At 39.6% G+C, this 17,102-nt stretch overlaps 1 protein-coding gene across 1 annotated transcript in view; it reads left to right on the top strand.

Annotated features, from left to right (window-relative positions):
- Positions 1–16,564, top strand: part of VWC2L (von Willebrand factor C domain containing 2 like) — a 156,574-nt gene extending 140,010 nt beyond the window's left edge. The window contains exon 3 of the mRNA XM_047082989.1: positions 16,416–16,564. Within this exon, the coding sequence (XP_046938945.1) occupies positions 16,416–16,564 (149 nt within the window). The remainder of the gene's footprint in view (positions 1–16,415) is intronic.
- The last annotated feature ends 538 nt before the right edge of the window (positions 16,565–17,102 follow it).

Genomic DNA, 17,102 nt, shown 5'->3' with positions numbered 1-17,102 from the left:
TAAATATGATGACACTACTCTACCACTTGAAAATCCTTTAGTAGCAGTTCGATGCTTTTAACAGTGAACGCCATTCTTCTCAGTGCGGCTTACAAGGTCTTCTGGAACCTGGCCACTGTCCTTCCTACTCTTCCAGCCTCAGCTCCCTACATTCCTACTGGGACCCTCAACTTAAGCTACATAGAATCCTTACATTTTTTCCAATGAATCATAACCCCTTCTTGCTCATTCCACTTACTTAGCTTGCACTCTCCTTTCTTATCCACCACCGTCACCCCAATCCTTCACCAAACTATTTCCCAGTCTTCCCACAAGATCCACTCAATCTTCACATCTTCAAGGAAGCCTTCTTTGTCCTCAGTTTTTATTAGGCCCCCTCCTCCATTCTCCCATAGAGTTCTATTTCTGTGTACTTGCCTCACTTCTGCTGGAGTGGAAGCTCATTAAGAGCTGGGAGGTGGTCTTATTATCACTGTATCTTCACTGATTTGCACCTAGGTAGCTTTCAACAAATGTTCGTAAATAAATGAGTAAGCTATTCTTGATATAATTGATATCTAGCCATTGGTAATTCCTGGGAAGGCAGCAGATTTGGGGATATCCTTGAGATGAGACTGGCCACATTTGGACCTTACCTGAACTCTCTGGATACCTCTTCTCTCTGCCCTCCCCACTTCTAAATGTTTCCTCTAAATTCAAGGAAAAATTATTTGCACGGGCAAGAATAAAATCAAGATTTCTAGACTCCCCGGGGGTGGAGGGGCAGGACTTAAGTCTATAATTATAACTTATTTATTTGCTTGTTAAGGCATGAAACTATTTTCCTATTTTCAGAAAACCCAATGGGCTCTTCAGTAATATTTTTTCTGTATAAACCCTCACTAATTTTCCTACCTGGAAATAAATATTGGTATCTAAAGTCCATTTATGTTTATGATACAAGGCCAGGGTTCCGATGCATGATCTGAATGACCATACAAAATGTATTATCAGAGACAAAATTGCACCTCTGCGTGTCTCCATACATCAGCAAAGCAGAGAGTTCTTTCTAAAGTTCAGTTTTGGAAGTTGTTTATTCTGAAACAATTCAAGCTTGGGCCAGACTGATTGTTTTTCTGCCTTAAATTGCATTGTGGACCTCAAGGAAAAGAACAAACAGTTGGCAAATTTACAGCCTTTAAACAAAATTGCCTTAACTTGAGGGAATTCCCTTAATATTGCTTATGATTTTTTTCTCTCTTTTTAAGAACTTTCCCATTTCACAGGAATTCAGAACATGAAATGGTGACACACAGGATATGCTTCTAGCTAAAGTTCTCATAAAACAACAACAACACAATATCTTTTCAACGTAAATTCCTTATGCATTGGATACCACAGCCAAAGTATAGAATAGGACCTGAAATGACAAATCTCAGATAATGTTCATTTTCCATAACACTGTACGTAATTCTGTCAGCAAACCTAGCATACTATAATCTTAGGCCAGGAGTCCATACCAGGAGGACTTGCAGTAAATATAAAATAACCTAATTATTTGGTGAATAAGCTTCACTTCCCTTTGTTCTCCAGCCTAAGTCCTTTGTCTACAATTTCAACTACCCTCTTGTTAATATCTCCCATCCCTTTGTTTTAATCACCACAAGACTGCCAAAGCCCCAAAACTAGAGAATAGCTAACACTTACTGAGTGCATACAATATACTGACTATTCTCCATACTTTGTGTGTATGAACTCACGTGATAATAACAACAATCCCATCAGGTGGATACTCTTACTGTTCCCAGGTCATAGATGAGGAAATGGAAGCACAGAGAGATAAGTGACTTGCCCAAGGTGACAGGCTATTAAATCATGACTGCCTGCTTAAGGCACTCTCTCTCAATATCGGTGAGCTCTCGTGGAGACGACTGCACAAACAAATTGGTACCATTACAAAGTGTGGTCACCATCCTCATCTGGACCTTCACCTGTTCAATAATTTCATTGTTTCCACAGTCAGCATTTTCATTCTCCCCAAAGCCTGCCTCAACCCCTCCCTTTCCTCACCTTCTCCCTCCACTCAGCAGATTAGTGCCCCTCTTTCTTCCTAGAGGAAATAAAAATTATCAGATACAAACTCCTTCAGCCTCTTATTGCCTATCACGATGGAAGGGGGTTCCTATCTGCTATCTAAGAACATAGAATTCCATGTTCTCTGGCTTTCTCAGACACTCTGTTCTATCAAGTATTCTCCCCACCTTGCCAACCCTACTTTTTTTTTTTATATTCAACCTCTCTCTCCCCCTCTATTTGTTTTCCACCAGCATTTAAACATATTTATCTCTCTCACCTTAAATATCCTTCCTCAGCCTTGGCCTCATACAGCTACTGACTGGACTGTATGTCTATATCTCCTTACTGCCCACCCATTCCTCAACTTTCTTCAGCCTGGCATTTACCTTCACTACTCCATAGAAATGGCTCTTGGGAGTCACCAATAAGCATGTCTCTGTCCCTATATCAGTTGTCATCGCAACCTCATTTGACACTGCTGTCATCTATCGTACCAGAAGTATGTCCTTTCCTCTGCTTCTTGGATACCACATACTACTGCTTTTTCTCCTTCCTCTTTGAAGACTTCTTAAGTCACCTTGGTTGGCCACAACTCTTTGTCTGCTTCTTAAATGATAATGGTGTCCTAGACTCTCTTGCTGGGCTATCCAAGCTCCAGGGAAACCACATCTACACCCTTGGCTTCAATTACCATTCATTTGCCAGAAACTCCCAACTCTCTCTGCCCATCTCAGTCAGTTCTGTTCTGCTATTCATCTCCATTCAAATGATTCATGTGTATAGCAGTTCAAATTTTCTAACATTAACTACATTCTTTTTCCCCCAAATCCTGGTCATTCATCAGTGTCCCATAACCTTGCTTAAATCATCTTCTACTTTATTACACACATTTGGTCTACCACCAAATCATGTTGATTGGACCTCCTAAATATTGTTCAAACTCACTCATTGCTCTCTATTTCCAGGGCTACCACCCTAGTCTACACCACGATTATCTTTGCCTGGACTAATTCAAGAACTGATTAAATTGGTCTACTTTCTGTAATAGAGTCTTCACCTCTGCTCAACTCATTATCTACATTGAAGCCAGTGTATTCTATTTAAAGAGTAAATCTGGTGATGTCATGGTTTTGATTGCCCTTTAGATGCAATCCAAAATCCAAAATATAGTTTAAAAAAAAAAACACTAAGAACTAGCTGCTACCTATGTCTCTATTCTATCCTTAGTCCACCTTCCACTGACTCTCTACTCTGCAGTATCTCAAATGCTTCCCTGTGCGCCAAGCTTTTATTGCACTTAGGAGCTGTTCATTGTCACTCCTTTGTCCCTACCTCCCGTTATTCCTGAAGGCACCCTTCTGTAACTTCTAGACTAGATTAAATCCCCTTAGTATGTGTATTCTTCCTTTTAGTCTTCCTTTTATTTTCCATAAACTTTATCCCCTTATTGGTATTCAATATCTACTTTTGCCATATGCATATAGGAAGGAAATAAGTCTGTCCAGTGGGCATTGTATTTCCAGACTAAAATATTTCTAGACTCGTTATACAGTTTGTAGACTATATATTTTTACTATTTATTTTAATCTTGTCATCATTTCTGTGTCACAGTTATTAGCTATTTAGATGGACATTAGCAAAAATGTCACTTTGTTACTTAAATTACCCATGGCATATCTAATAATACATCACTATGAAAATCACAGAAATGTCAGTAGGGCATCTTTGGTCATATAATCCAATAATGAAATAATCTGCCCATCACCTTTTTTTCAGTTGCAAGGCATTTTATGTCTTTGAACATAGAGAATGAAAATGGAAAGTTTTCTCTTTATATCCATCATGAAGTGATGTGTCTGTGTGTGTGTGTGCATGCACGTATGTCTGCGTGTCTGTGGTGATGCCCACTTTGTTGGTAAGCACACCCATTGCCTTATGTCCCTCTCTCCAGTGAGGATATTATGTCCATTTTAGTGTGTTCACTCAAGCATATTATTTTAAGGAAACAAAAATAGGTTAGCAATTTTTTCATCAATGGAGGAGGCAATTTTCAAAGATACTAAATTAGCTGTCAGAAGTAGAAAGCCTGTTGCTTAAAGAAATTTTATATTTTTATATGAAAGTTAGACAAACTGTCATACAAGCTTTTCTAACCTGTTTCTATCCCAGAGATAAATATATACTATTTTCTTGCCAATAATAACCAACTTGTTTTTTGGAAAGTGAGGTCATTAGAGCAGCCAAAATGGTTCCAAATGCCAAGTTTCACACATGACTCTTTGATTCTCAAAGCTGTCATGTGGGTAAAAATCGCACTTCTCAACGAAACACAATAATGACAGCTCAGATGCTATGCTGAAACTTGAAAGTAATTGAACCATTTAACCACCATTTACTTGCTCAGAATTTCTCCTCAAGAATGACCCTGTTGCTAAAAGCCTATGTTGTTGTAGCATGATGAATTCATTGCTTTTTGGATAAACTCAGTCTATTTTGAGGCATCTTCCAAACCTCAGGCTAACTATGCTTGCTATCTTCGTGGTGCCCAAAGGTAAGTTTCTTTCTTATCCAAGCTCTGCCTTATCCTGAAGTAGTGGTTCTCAAATTTCAACCTGCATTGGAATCACCTGAAATGTTCCTTAAAGCACAGACTGTGGGTTCCCTAGCCAGAGGCTGTGATTCAGCCAGTGTCTAGTGGGGCTGGATAATTTGCATTTCAAAGGTGTTCTCAGTGACGCTGATGATCAAGGCTCACACTGAGCAACCCTGTCCTAAAGATATGCCCTTTTCCACAACAGGCAGCAGCATTCTTTCCTACCAGATTACATAAAGATTTCCTCTGGGCCTTTAGGGACAGCTCTTTATCCTTTGGTAGTTCCTTGTTGCTGTTACCAATAACAATATCATGAAAGCCACATGTGTAATTTTAAATGTTCTAAATTTAATGTCAAATTTAAACAATTTTTAAGTACGTGTTTTTAATTAGCCACTTTAGAAAACTAAAAAAAGGGATGAAATAATACATTTTATTGAACCAAATATACCTCAAATATTTTCATCCAACATATAATTGACACAAAAATATTAAGCTATGAGCTTATTTAATATTTAATAAAAATATGAGCTATTGTATTTTGGGGGGATGTTTTTATTTTAAAGAGAGAGAGCATGCACACATGAGTGGGAGAGAAGGAAGGAGAGAGAGGGAGGGAGAGGGAGGGAGGGAGGGAGAGAGAGAGAGAGAGAGAGAGAGAGAGAGACAGAGAGAGAGAGAATCTTAAGCAGGCTCCACGCTCAGCATGGAGCCCTATGCTGGGCTCAATCCCAGGGTCCTGGGATCATGATCTGAGCCAAATCCAAGAGTTGGATGCTGAACCGACTCAGCCACCCAGGTGCTCCACTCACGTTTACTTCTTGCACTTACAGCACATGTCATTTTGGACTAGGGACATTTCCAATGTCTCATAGGCAGACATGGCTAGTGGCTACTGTACTACACAGCATAGCCATAAAACTTTAGAGTCAAGAAAATGAATATTAATAATTCTGTTTGGTATGTCCCTTTTTATGACTTTCACTACATTTCCTCACCTGATTGTCTGCTGCATTATCAATTTAATAACAGACTTTAAGGGAAAAAAGGAACCATTACATCATTAAGTGTACACATTGATTTTAAAATGCATGCTAATGTAAGAACTCTGTTTTATACATAGAATCATGACGCACTTGCACATATCATGATATGATGTACTTGTTTTTCTCCTGACACTTTGTCCTATTCATCTCCCTCCACCATCAGCAATCCCTCTCTCCAGCAAGATAATCCATGTTAACAATTTAGTATTGGTATCTCTTTAGTTTCCCTCTATCTGCATATAATCCTGGTCAAGCATACAAACAGAAGTATATCTCTATTTGTTTTATTAAAATAGGATCAATATTGTACCCACTTTGCTGTATAATCCCGTTCTTATTCAGTTACAACTCATGAAAATCTCTCCAAGTCAGTTGGAGGTTTTAATTCATTATTTTCAATAGCTACTGAAGAGTCTATGGAGCCGCACACATAATTTATTCAATATGTCCATGATTGGTGGCCATTTGCACTTATATATAGTGTTCTTGTTTTCAAGAAAAATACTGTAGAAGACTCAATAGATAGATGATGGATGGATGGATGGATGGAAGGATGGATGGATGGATGGATGGATGGAAGGATGGACAGAAAGGTAATTCAGATGTTTAGGTACACTCTCCCTATACAATGCAGTCTTTGCTAGCCTTTAATTTAGACTTTCTCCCACCATATCTGGACATTTCTTTCTAACAAACAAAACCAGTCATCATTAATTGACAAACCATTTTAAATCATTTTTCTAATGAATCCTTCTACGGTCAACAGCTAGTTCATTCTAATAGATCTCCCTTTAATTCTCCCCAGGGATGCTCCTTCTAGGTGTTCTTTTCATCTGCCTTGCTTCCTGGTAAACAGTCAACAAATCTGGGGAAATGTAGAAATGATTTTACTGTTGTATGCTTATTTACCTTGCAAAAAAATATTAATTGGCATTAATAAGATTAATTTCATCACTGATGTTCTTATTTATTTTAATTAGACTAGAAATCAAAGGTCCTAGAATCCATATCCTGCCCAAATTAGTCTATATTGTGACTCAGGTAATAATAATAATCAGAATAAATGGCAACAACATGTACTGCATGTTCATATGTGACAGGCACTGCTCTAAGTCCTTTAATGTATTAATTCATTTGCTTTTTCAAAATCTCGTAAGGTAGGCATACTTATTTCAATATTATTCCCACTTACTAGGGACACTGCTGAGATGATATCTCTAGTAAATGACAGAAACAAGATTGAAACATAGAGGGTATGACTCCAGAGATCTAATCTCACACATAGTAAATCACCTCATTCCTTCTTTCTTTGAACCTCAGTGTCCTCAGCTGTAAAATGGGTACAATTATACCCATTCTTCCTAATTTTAGGATTGTGGAGAGAAAAATAAAAAGTGATCTGAAAACCACTGAAAGCTCTCACAAGGGGAGGGAGTCTTATTGTAGCTTGGACAATTGGACTTTTGACAATAAGTCAATTGTTCAATTGGACAATTGAAATAGGACTATTTCATCATTTGAAGCAAAAATTGAGCAGATAAAATGTTTTATACAACAGCAAATTAAGCCATGTTCTGATCACACATCCTTCTGAAGGTGAGACTGGGCATATGTGTCCCACTAATGCAGAATTTGAACTGCTCCTGATTCTCTGAGCCTGCTGATTCTCCTGAAATTAGCCAACCTTTACCCTTATTGTGTAGCTTGACCGTGTCCTTCCACTCTCCGCTCTGCACCCGGAATTTCACTTAATTGGAGCACCAGGCTATAAATCTTACATACTTAAGGGCCAGAAAACTCTCTGGAGCTCTCACACTGAAATTTGTGTGGGAGTTCAGCAATATTGAATTTTCAAATAAAATGATTAACAGGCACCTCTAGGGCAGCCTCGAAGAAAACAATCCTTCCTGAATCTTGCCACCTTAATCTGAGGAAGCTTTTTGTTCTTAGGTTTAATAAAATGGTTGTGAGGTAACGTAGGGATGGGTGACGAAAAGCAGGCTGAGAGAGGCCTGCATTCTCTGGACTGGAATCTCCCTTTAGCAACTTCTGTCTGTCCAGGCCTGACAGGGCCATTGGAACATGTTACTGGGGAGGTTTCAGTCACTAAAATTTTAACTGCTATCAGCTCTCATTACTGTTTTGTTTTATTTTGTTTTTTTGGTTTACAACCATTTTCTCCAAGATTTTAATAATTGAAAATGGGTACACCTGATCAGAAAGCCTATTTGCTTTTCAGTAGCATAACAACATCTATCAGATTTCATGGAGCAGAGAATTAAAATCAGTTGAAAGGAAGAACATAATCCAATCCAATTGTACCCCCAGACTGAGGCCTGCAAGCCTACTATTTGCTGAAACAATGATTTAGATGCCCTGCCAAATAAATATAGGATGTTTATGGCCTTGCACAATAGGAATCTGCCTCATTTATGCAGTAGGAAGATCATTTACAACCAATTTCTAAAAGACACCAAGCGTCAATAATAAATTTTCAAATCAAGGCCAGAAATTGCAATACTCAAAAGGGGACTATTAAGCAATATGAAGTTGTTGTCAGAAAAAGGATTTTCAGGGACACCATACCAATTTATAATCTGGAAGCATCTATAAAGTAGTCATGAGCAGCTTGATTTTTGTAGTCACTGGGAAGGAGGAAGCTTGGCTGTAAAGAGGATCTGGGTCGACAAGCAACAAGAACAAGGCATCACCTACTGAGACATCTCAGTGCCAGGCTGGCTGCCCTCTGAGATGATCACAAGAATCGTGCTGCCTTCTCAGCCAGATCTGCTTCTTGGGAGTGACTCCTGCTTTGCAGTTACGAAAAAGACGTTGAATAAAGCTGCTGGAGGGGCCTACTTCTCTGCTCCATGTGGGGATTTCATAGCCAGGTTTTCCCCTTTACATTCGCCCTTTTGCCTATTCACCCCTTTACCTACACACACACACACACACACACACACACACACACACACACATATACTTCTCTTTCTCAAGAAACAGGAATTTAAATTCTCTAGCCTTTCCCCTCTAATACATCCTACCATATCCCAGATTCTATTAGAACTTGAAGGAAGTAAAAAGCAGCTCACAGAAAAGATTCACTTCTGGGATGGAACAGGGCAATCTGGCTGTGTATCCCAGCTCCATCCCTTACCAGCTGTGTGCCTTTCTCGAAGTCACCTGTAAACTTTCTATGTCTCCTTGTCTCTCTTATAAAAAAAAAAAATGGTAGTGCATGTGAGGAAGAAATAAGGTCATTCATGAAAATTCTTGCTACTTAAGAAGTAGTCAAAAAGTGCTAACTGCTGGAAGTCACGGACAGGAGAGCCAATTATGACTGCCACTGGAGGAAATAACAGTAAACATAAACAAAGACTCTCCTCAAGGAAAGCAGTCAACCAGGGGTCAGAATAGGAGAGCTGAAATGTAAGCTCTCCTGCCATGTGTTCTCTGCCTTTTATCAAGTCCCTTAATCTCTCTGAGCTTTACTTCCCTCACCTGTGCAATGATAACCACCTTACACCCTTAGGGTGAATATGAAATAAGAAAACATATATAAACCCATAAAGAATTTTCCCACTCTTGGTCTGGCCCTCAACTGGTCTTGTTTACTTTCTTCAGGGAATGACTGGAAATGGCCATGTCTGTTTCTGTGCCTTTTATCTGATTCAGCCTACTCGAATATCAACAACCTGAAGGCAGAAACTTTGTCTTATTAACAACTATATCACTCATGTTTAGAGCAATCTCGTTCTGAATGTTTATTTTGTGTTCTGATGCGAGACAAGCATATTGGCCATCAGCCTGGAAACAAACAAACTTGAAACAGGTGAAATTTGCCCTCATTGACCTGTCTCTCCTCATCCATCTTACCATCAGAAATGAACGACTGCCTCCTTCCTATGACTAGGGAATCCTCTATACATAAAGAAAGACCATTTCTCCCTAGAAAAGCTACAACTGCCAGGTAGTCGTGTTCCAGCCTCCCTTGCAGCTAGGGTACAGGCAGTTGACTAAGCTCTGTCTCCAGGATTACCTGCCGCAGACTTCAAACTGGAAGCTAGTAATTTCAAGAAGTGTGGGACCACAGCCTCTTTTCTGGCAAGACTGGTAAGAGAGGCAGCTGTGATGATGCTTCTAGCAGCATCGAGGGTCCTGGGTTGGAGATACTGAGGGAGCAAGCTGCTATATCTGCACCCAGGTGTATTTTTACTGGTTTAAATCTGTAGCATGAGTTTGGCCCTTGTTCCTGATTGTATTACCTCCAAGCTTCATTCTTTTTGGTATTCTGGATATTCTCTATATACAGCTTCCTCTAATTAGTGCATTTTAAGTTTAAATCATCTAGAAATGATTTTGTTGCTTGACGGATAGGATCCTCCTCTTCCCCAAACAGTCCACTGTCTCCATCAGATTGCATGTAATCCTGGTCCCCAAAGGGACTCCAACTAAGCTGTCCCACTAGAAATTACCCCTCCTTTTCAGCCCTCCTTCCCCCCCCCCCCCACCCCCCAGATCAAACTGCACATTTCCTGGAGCATTTTCTCTTAAGACCTTACTTTGTATAGGGATAATATGATCAATTCACTTAAGCCAATGTGTTAATTACTGACACTGACTTAATATAACTCCAGCATCTTAACAGAGACTTTTAATGCCTCAAAGCAAAGGAGAAAAGAATGTGTTTTTACTGTTACTCAGTGCCAGGGCCTGCGAGTGTTCTACTCTTTGCTATCTCTTTGTCTGGTGCCTCCATCAAGATGTATCATGTCTACTCCAACAATGGGTGCCCTATGGACCAATCATACAATGACACTGGTGCCATTTATTAAATCAATGTCTTGACTTCATGATTTTTTTTGTGATCAGTTCATTTATTTTTTTATTTTTATTTTATTTTTTTAATGTGAAATTTATTGTCAAATTGGTTTCTATACAACACCTAGTGCTCATCCCCAACAGGTGCCCTCCTCAATGCCCATCACCCACTTTCCCCTCCCTCCCACCACTAACAACCCTCAGTTTATTCTCAGTTTTTAAGAGTCTCTTATGGTTTGCCTCCCTCCCTCTCTGTAACTTTTTTTCCCCTTCCCCTCCCCCATGGTCTTCTGTTAAGTTTCTCAGGATCCACATAAGAGTGAAAACCTACGGTATCTGTCTTTCTCTGTATGACTTATTTCACTTAGCCTAACACTCTCCAATTCCATCCACATTGCTACAAAAGGCCATATTTCATTCTTGCTCATTGCCATTTACTTCATGATTAAATACATATACATGCACATGCACGCACATACACACACCTCTACTTAAAATACTTCAATGGCTTCCTATTGCCAAAATAACGTCCGTGAGATTATAAAATTCCTGAACAGTTAACAATTGGCTCTTGCAAGCCAGTATGAACCACCAGCTCCTGCAGACAACTGTCTTCCTGGCCACATCTTGCTACACACATCACTCTAACCCCACAGCTTTTTCTACCTGTTCATTGAGTCATACTCTCCCTCTGCCCCCACCCAAACCAAATCTTTCCATGGACCCATAGGCCAGGTTCTCTGTTACAACCTTCTACAGCTCTGTTATCCTCTTCTTCAGAACCTCATTTCAGGTTATGTATTTGTTCCTCCATGTAATCAATGTGACATTTAACACTGTAAGCAAGTGAGCATCTGCAGGAGGTGTGATCAGAGTAGCAATAGACTTCCTTTTATATGTAGTTTCTATGTGCTCTTTTATGCAGGAAATCTCAGGACTTAGCAAGGAGAACTTCAGTGCCTGAGCAAATCTGCTCAGTTCTTACAACCACAAATACAGCGGAATCTATTTTCTCCTGGCTTCTTAGATTATTGAAGCAGGATGAAATCACTCCAAATGCCAGTGATCAGAAGTCTGATCACTAGATACTCTATGCAGATGCTTCATAAGCTATATCTGCAAGGTTGAAGTAGGAAGATGGCGAAAAATAATCCTGCAGGAAAGACTGAGAAGCAGGCACCTCATGACCACCTTACCAAAGCACCAGAGCATGGCCTCCCTTATAAGATTTCTTTTGAATAATTTCTATTGTGGAAAAGAAAATGTTTGCCAAAAAGGTTTTACTGTATAACTGTGTAAATTAAGTACTTAACGAAGTACAGAATAATAGGAAAACTCTGCTTCATGGAAGATCTTTTTCATGTAGATGTATCCCTAGCCTGCTTTCCCTTCTTCCTTCCCTGTTCCAGCTCCTAGTAAATATTTGAATTTCATTTCCAATTTTAATGCATCTCCAAAAATATGAATCCTTTCTGAGACTAGACCATATGGGTCCCCATTAGTTTTTGGGTTACACAGTGCTTGCCTAAGGTCACATAGATAATCAATCATAGAACCACAACTTGAACCAGGACTCCTAAGTCATAGTCCACTTTCATTCTGCTTCTTATCTGGTCTATTTCCAGTACCAGCGGGAATTTCATGCCACCCGAAGGAAAACCAAAGCTTCGCTACTCAAGCATCTTCTCCATGGGAAATTTCTTGTAGTTGTTAGATAAATTGTGTTTTCTGGAGAGTATTAGATTATACAATATAAAACCAATAAATCTGATGACTATCTATAGAAAGACGGTCTCACTTATTTTTAACCATCAAGCTTCTTAACTCAGACCATGCGTCCTCAATACTAAAACCAACTAGACTTTGAGATTCTGATCAGAAGCTTAGGATCTGGGTTAATGAAAGCCAGCAGTGTGCTCCTAGATGTTTGCCTCTTTTTGTGGGCAATTAAAAGCATTCTACAGATCAGAGAGATTTGATTCATATCCCTTTGATGCCACTTCCTAGGTACATGAACTGAGCCAAGTTATTTTCTATCTCTGAGGCTCAGAGATAATGTACCTTACATGGTTTATATGGCTGAAGGTGAGAATGTGCACCTTAACATGGCTTATTGGAATAATTAAATGGCACAAATTCCTGGCATGAAGTAAGTGCTCAAGAAATTATCCCTATGTCTTACCATTAATTGACAGAGATTTCTATACCAATATTACTAGGGCAAAGCCTGATGTATATGTAAGGTCTGACATATTAGTTCAAAAAATAATTTTGCTCCTATGATATAACTAGACAGTTCATACTTTTTAGTGAAAGAAAGATATACTGAGTTTGGAATATGTGGCAAACACAGCATTAAGCCTGACCGAAGGAAATGACAGGTATTCATTCAGTTCCTTTTTTTTTTAAGTTTATTGCGTTTATTTTGAGAGAGAGAAAGTACGAGTGGGGGAAGGGCACAGAGAAGGGGAGAGAGAGAGAGAGAGAGAGAGAGAGAGAGAGAGAGAGAATATCCCAAGCAGGCTCCGCATTTATAGTGCAGAGCCTGGTGTGGAGCTCGAACTCACAAACTGTGAGATCATGACCTGAGCTGAAATCGGACACTTAACTGACTGAACCACCCAGGTGGCCCTTCAGTTCCTATTTTTAAGGAGCTGACAATTTCAGCTGACACATGATACCTCCTGTGTTCTTAAGGATCTCACCACACAGTTGGCAACTCGGTTCTCAGTTCTCTGAGCAATTACTGTGTGTGTGTGTGTGTGTGTGTGTGTGTGTGTGTGTGTTTCCAATTCTTTGAGAATCAATTCGTCTCCATCTCCTCTTATTGTAGGTGTCTGAAGAAAGAAAGAACAGTTGGTTGCCACTCTTCACATAATAAGCCTTAATTCCCAGAGAGTTATTGAGTTATTCCTCTGTCTTCTGTTTTGAGATTAAATAATTCCAATCCCTTTAACCTTTTCTCACAGGTCCTACTTGCCAGGCTTCGGTTTAATCATTTTCTCTGCTCTCCCCTGGAATCTCTCCAAGTCTTCTACACTAAATACGTTGCTTTTGCCATTGGATTTACTCTCTTAAGAAACTTATTCTTCCACATAAACCAAAGCAAAAAGAAAGCATCCTCCCTAATAAAGAGAATAAATACAAAGATAGATTTCCTATGTAAGGAACCCATATAGGACACTCATATGCTTGAAACCAGTTACATTTGCTGTCACCACTATTAAGGAGAAAGGGACAAAACCAGAACAGTTTCTAAATAGTGCCAGCCATTGTGCTTCACAATTACCTGAATTACTTTTAAGCAGGTAATACTATTAACCACACACTTGAGGCTTTAGTTACGCTGCAAGTTCTCAGAAGCATGCTAATAAAATCATTGTTAATGAGATCAAACGGGAATTTTTGATTCTGTAAAATACCTCTGGCCGCCAAGTCGACCATCAAGGTGGTTATTTATAGACAGTGACTTTGTTCAGTCCTGGAAAAGTGCAAAGGATCTTTCTTTGCATTCTGTCCATCATGATAAATTAATATTTTCTGTGCTGAGAAAGCAGCACATTCTAAGGGGCTCTTAAGAAATGATGTAGAGAGGCTGATCAAATACACACTAATCATAGTATGACACCAACACATGCAGAAAGGAGCAGATAGGAAAACCAGACCTCTAGTAAAATATCTCTTCAAGACAGGCACAGTGACTTGTCAGAAATCTTTTTTTACAAAAATCCCTCCCTCCTTTTTTCTCTTATTATGCCATTGAGATGAACCTACCCCCTGTGAGCCACCAGAATGCCTATGCTTACACACAAATACACACATGCACTCTTAAGAATCTACTGAGAAGTTTCCAAATCCCTTCAAGAAACTGAAAAAAAACTCTTTACTAGATCATATTCTACTTGTTTCCAAGACTTCTTTGTTTTAGAACCACTATTTAGGAAAAAAAACTATTTTTCCTTCCCCTTCTGGAAAAGTTACAAGCGTACAATTGGGTGAGAAGAGTTGATTAGCAGTGGGAAGGTAGAGAGAGAAACCACTGCTTCCCTGGGCGGGGGGGGGGGGGGGGGGGGGGGTGGCTTCAGGAAAACAGGTGGTAGCGGTCATCATGTTTGATTACTGAAGCTAGTTCAGCTCTGTCCAGATCCTGGCTGGCGTAGAACTAGCCAGGCTGAGAGAGGTCTGTCAACAACAGCCATGAGACAACCAGCTACATTCTGAAAAAGGCTCCAGGCCAAATTCTCTGCAGATTCCCTCTATTTTGGATCCAAAATAAATGAATGATTTCATGTGGAATTTTCCCAGGGGGGGTGTAGCCCCAAAGACAGTTCAGTCTATCAAACAATGAATTAAATCCTAAAACAGTGATCCTTAAATCATCAGCGGTTAGGATGGCCAGCAGCTTATAACCACAGCATCATAACAGGAAGTACCGTCATGGGTGATGGTTTGCTAACTGTTTAACTGTCACTGATGACCCATCATATCCCTCTTACTCTTGCTGGTTGGTTCTCTATGAGAACCATGCACAGGCACATGCCCCAGGTGTTTGTCCAAGAGTGAAGGAAAGGCATAGGTACACGAAGGTCACTGGCTTATGTATGCACAGCTGAAGTCTGGGAGCTCTAAAACAATGGATGATTAAAGCCATAGTGTATTAAATAGATTTGTGTTGAGAAATATACATTGCAACTTCATAGCTACCATTTTTATAAAAGATTTCAATTATGAAGTGGAACTACAAATCACCCCTGATTTCATCTATTTGGTGGTAAAGATAATCTCGTAAATTCTTATCAAGCAGTAAGAAAGTGAAAGTAGAACACTGATATTGATGTGTGTTACTTTGCAATGGTTATGGAAAGTGGCCAGTAATGCTGGGTCGATAAATCATGAGTAGACACAACGCCCTCTCTTTATCCAAATTTGTACTTTGGAAACTTACACCAAATTGTTTCAAAGAAACAGCAACTTGCACCACCCCACTACAATCCATTGCATCTTGGGAAGCAATTTTTATTCCATTTGATTTTGAAAAATACTATCACCAGTACTGAATACTGGCATTTGTACCTTGGGAAGAAAGGGAAACTAAGAGAAAGGAGAGAAAGATAAGTAAAAAATTAAGATTGGTCAATTTTAAAAACATCCATCTCTACTAAGCAGGTGACATTTTCAGTAAAGCTTTTCTGAATCTGGAAAGTAAAATAAAATTCCTGCTGACTTTCAAAAGCGAACCATTTGGGTCATTCTTAAAAAAAAAAAAAAAAAAAAAGATAGCCAGCAGATTAAAGGAGCTCCATTTATAAAAATCAAATGAACCTCCAACAAAGCTTGTTTGGGGCATGAATAAATCATCTGGTCATGAATTATTTATTGTTATCAAGAAACAAGCTGGAGATTCCAGGAACTGGACTTTGGGAAGGTACTAAAGCCAGGCAATGAACAAGTTCATTGTGGCCCACCCACCATGGAAGTGAGAGGGCAGGCCACAGGGTACCATCATCTGAAGCAGACCACTCTAGACACCCTCTAGAGTTTCAGGGGATGCTTCTGCAGCATTTACACCCCAGAGCAGAAAGCAACTAGAGTTTTATCCGTAGAATCATACTTTAGAAAACTGCAGTACTCAGTAACAGACGGTAAGATTGTTTTGAGCACTGTATCTTTTTTTTTTAAATACACATGGGGAATATGAGCTGTTTACAAGAGAGTAGAGGTTGAAAGTCTGCATTTAAAGGAGATGGCTGGAAAGTACCTCAGTAGTGAACTATGAAGAATAGTCTGACCTACTCATTCATGGTTTTGGGGGTTGGTGTTTTTGATGGGGGTTGGGGAGGGAAGAGAAAACGGGAGCCATTCAAATTTAATCAACTAATCAACATCTATGTGTGTTCCAGGTCCAAACTGCTTTGCAGGAACTACAATAATCCCGGCTGGCATTGAAGTGAAAGTGGATGAATGTAACATCTGTCACTGTCACAACGGGGACTGGTGGAAGCCTGCTCAGTGTTCAAAACGCGAATGCCAAGGCAAGCAGACTGTGTAGAACAAATTCCCAACCGATGAGGAGTTCTTAGGAGAGGATGCTATGGCTTCCACACTGCACATGTTTGAAACAAAACAAAACAAACAAACAAACTCCTGCCAGCTACAACAGGGTCACCAGCAAAACCTTTTAGGGTTGACAAAAGTGAATATTTTGCTAAGAGGAAATTTCTCTCTTTCTCTCTTGCTACATAAGATCTATATAGTATATAGCTATCGAAACCGCTTTTGTAATTATCCATGCTTGATGGTGACTTGATGACTGGATTTCTGAAACAAAAAGGAAGAAACAGCCTCGTACAGGCTCCCGTTCTGGTGACACCTCTAGCCAGCCAGCTTACTGTCCGCCGATTTACTTCATGTTTACTCTTCTGTACATCCCACATGGCATTTTTCTCTTGTGGTATTTCTTTTTCTATTTAGAGCCTAAGGGGCCATATTCAACTGCATAGTTAAGTTTTGAGTTGTGTCACATAAGCTTTAGTAAAGGAATATCAGGGGTGAGGACGCTTCCTGACCAGGAAGACACAAAAGCATCC

This window comes from Lynx rufus, unplaced genomic scaffold (assembly GCF_022079265.1).
Source record: "Lynx rufus isolate CCGP_SWC_20201006 ecotype Redwood Valley unplaced genomic scaffold, mLynRuf1.p SCAF_2, whole genome shotgun sequence".
Classification (NCBI taxonomy): domain Eukaryota; kingdom Metazoa; phylum Chordata; class Mammalia; order Carnivora; family Felidae; genus Lynx; species Lynx rufus.
Note: the sequence above shows the minus strand (reverse complement) of the source record. Positions and strands in the feature narration are given on the sequence as shown.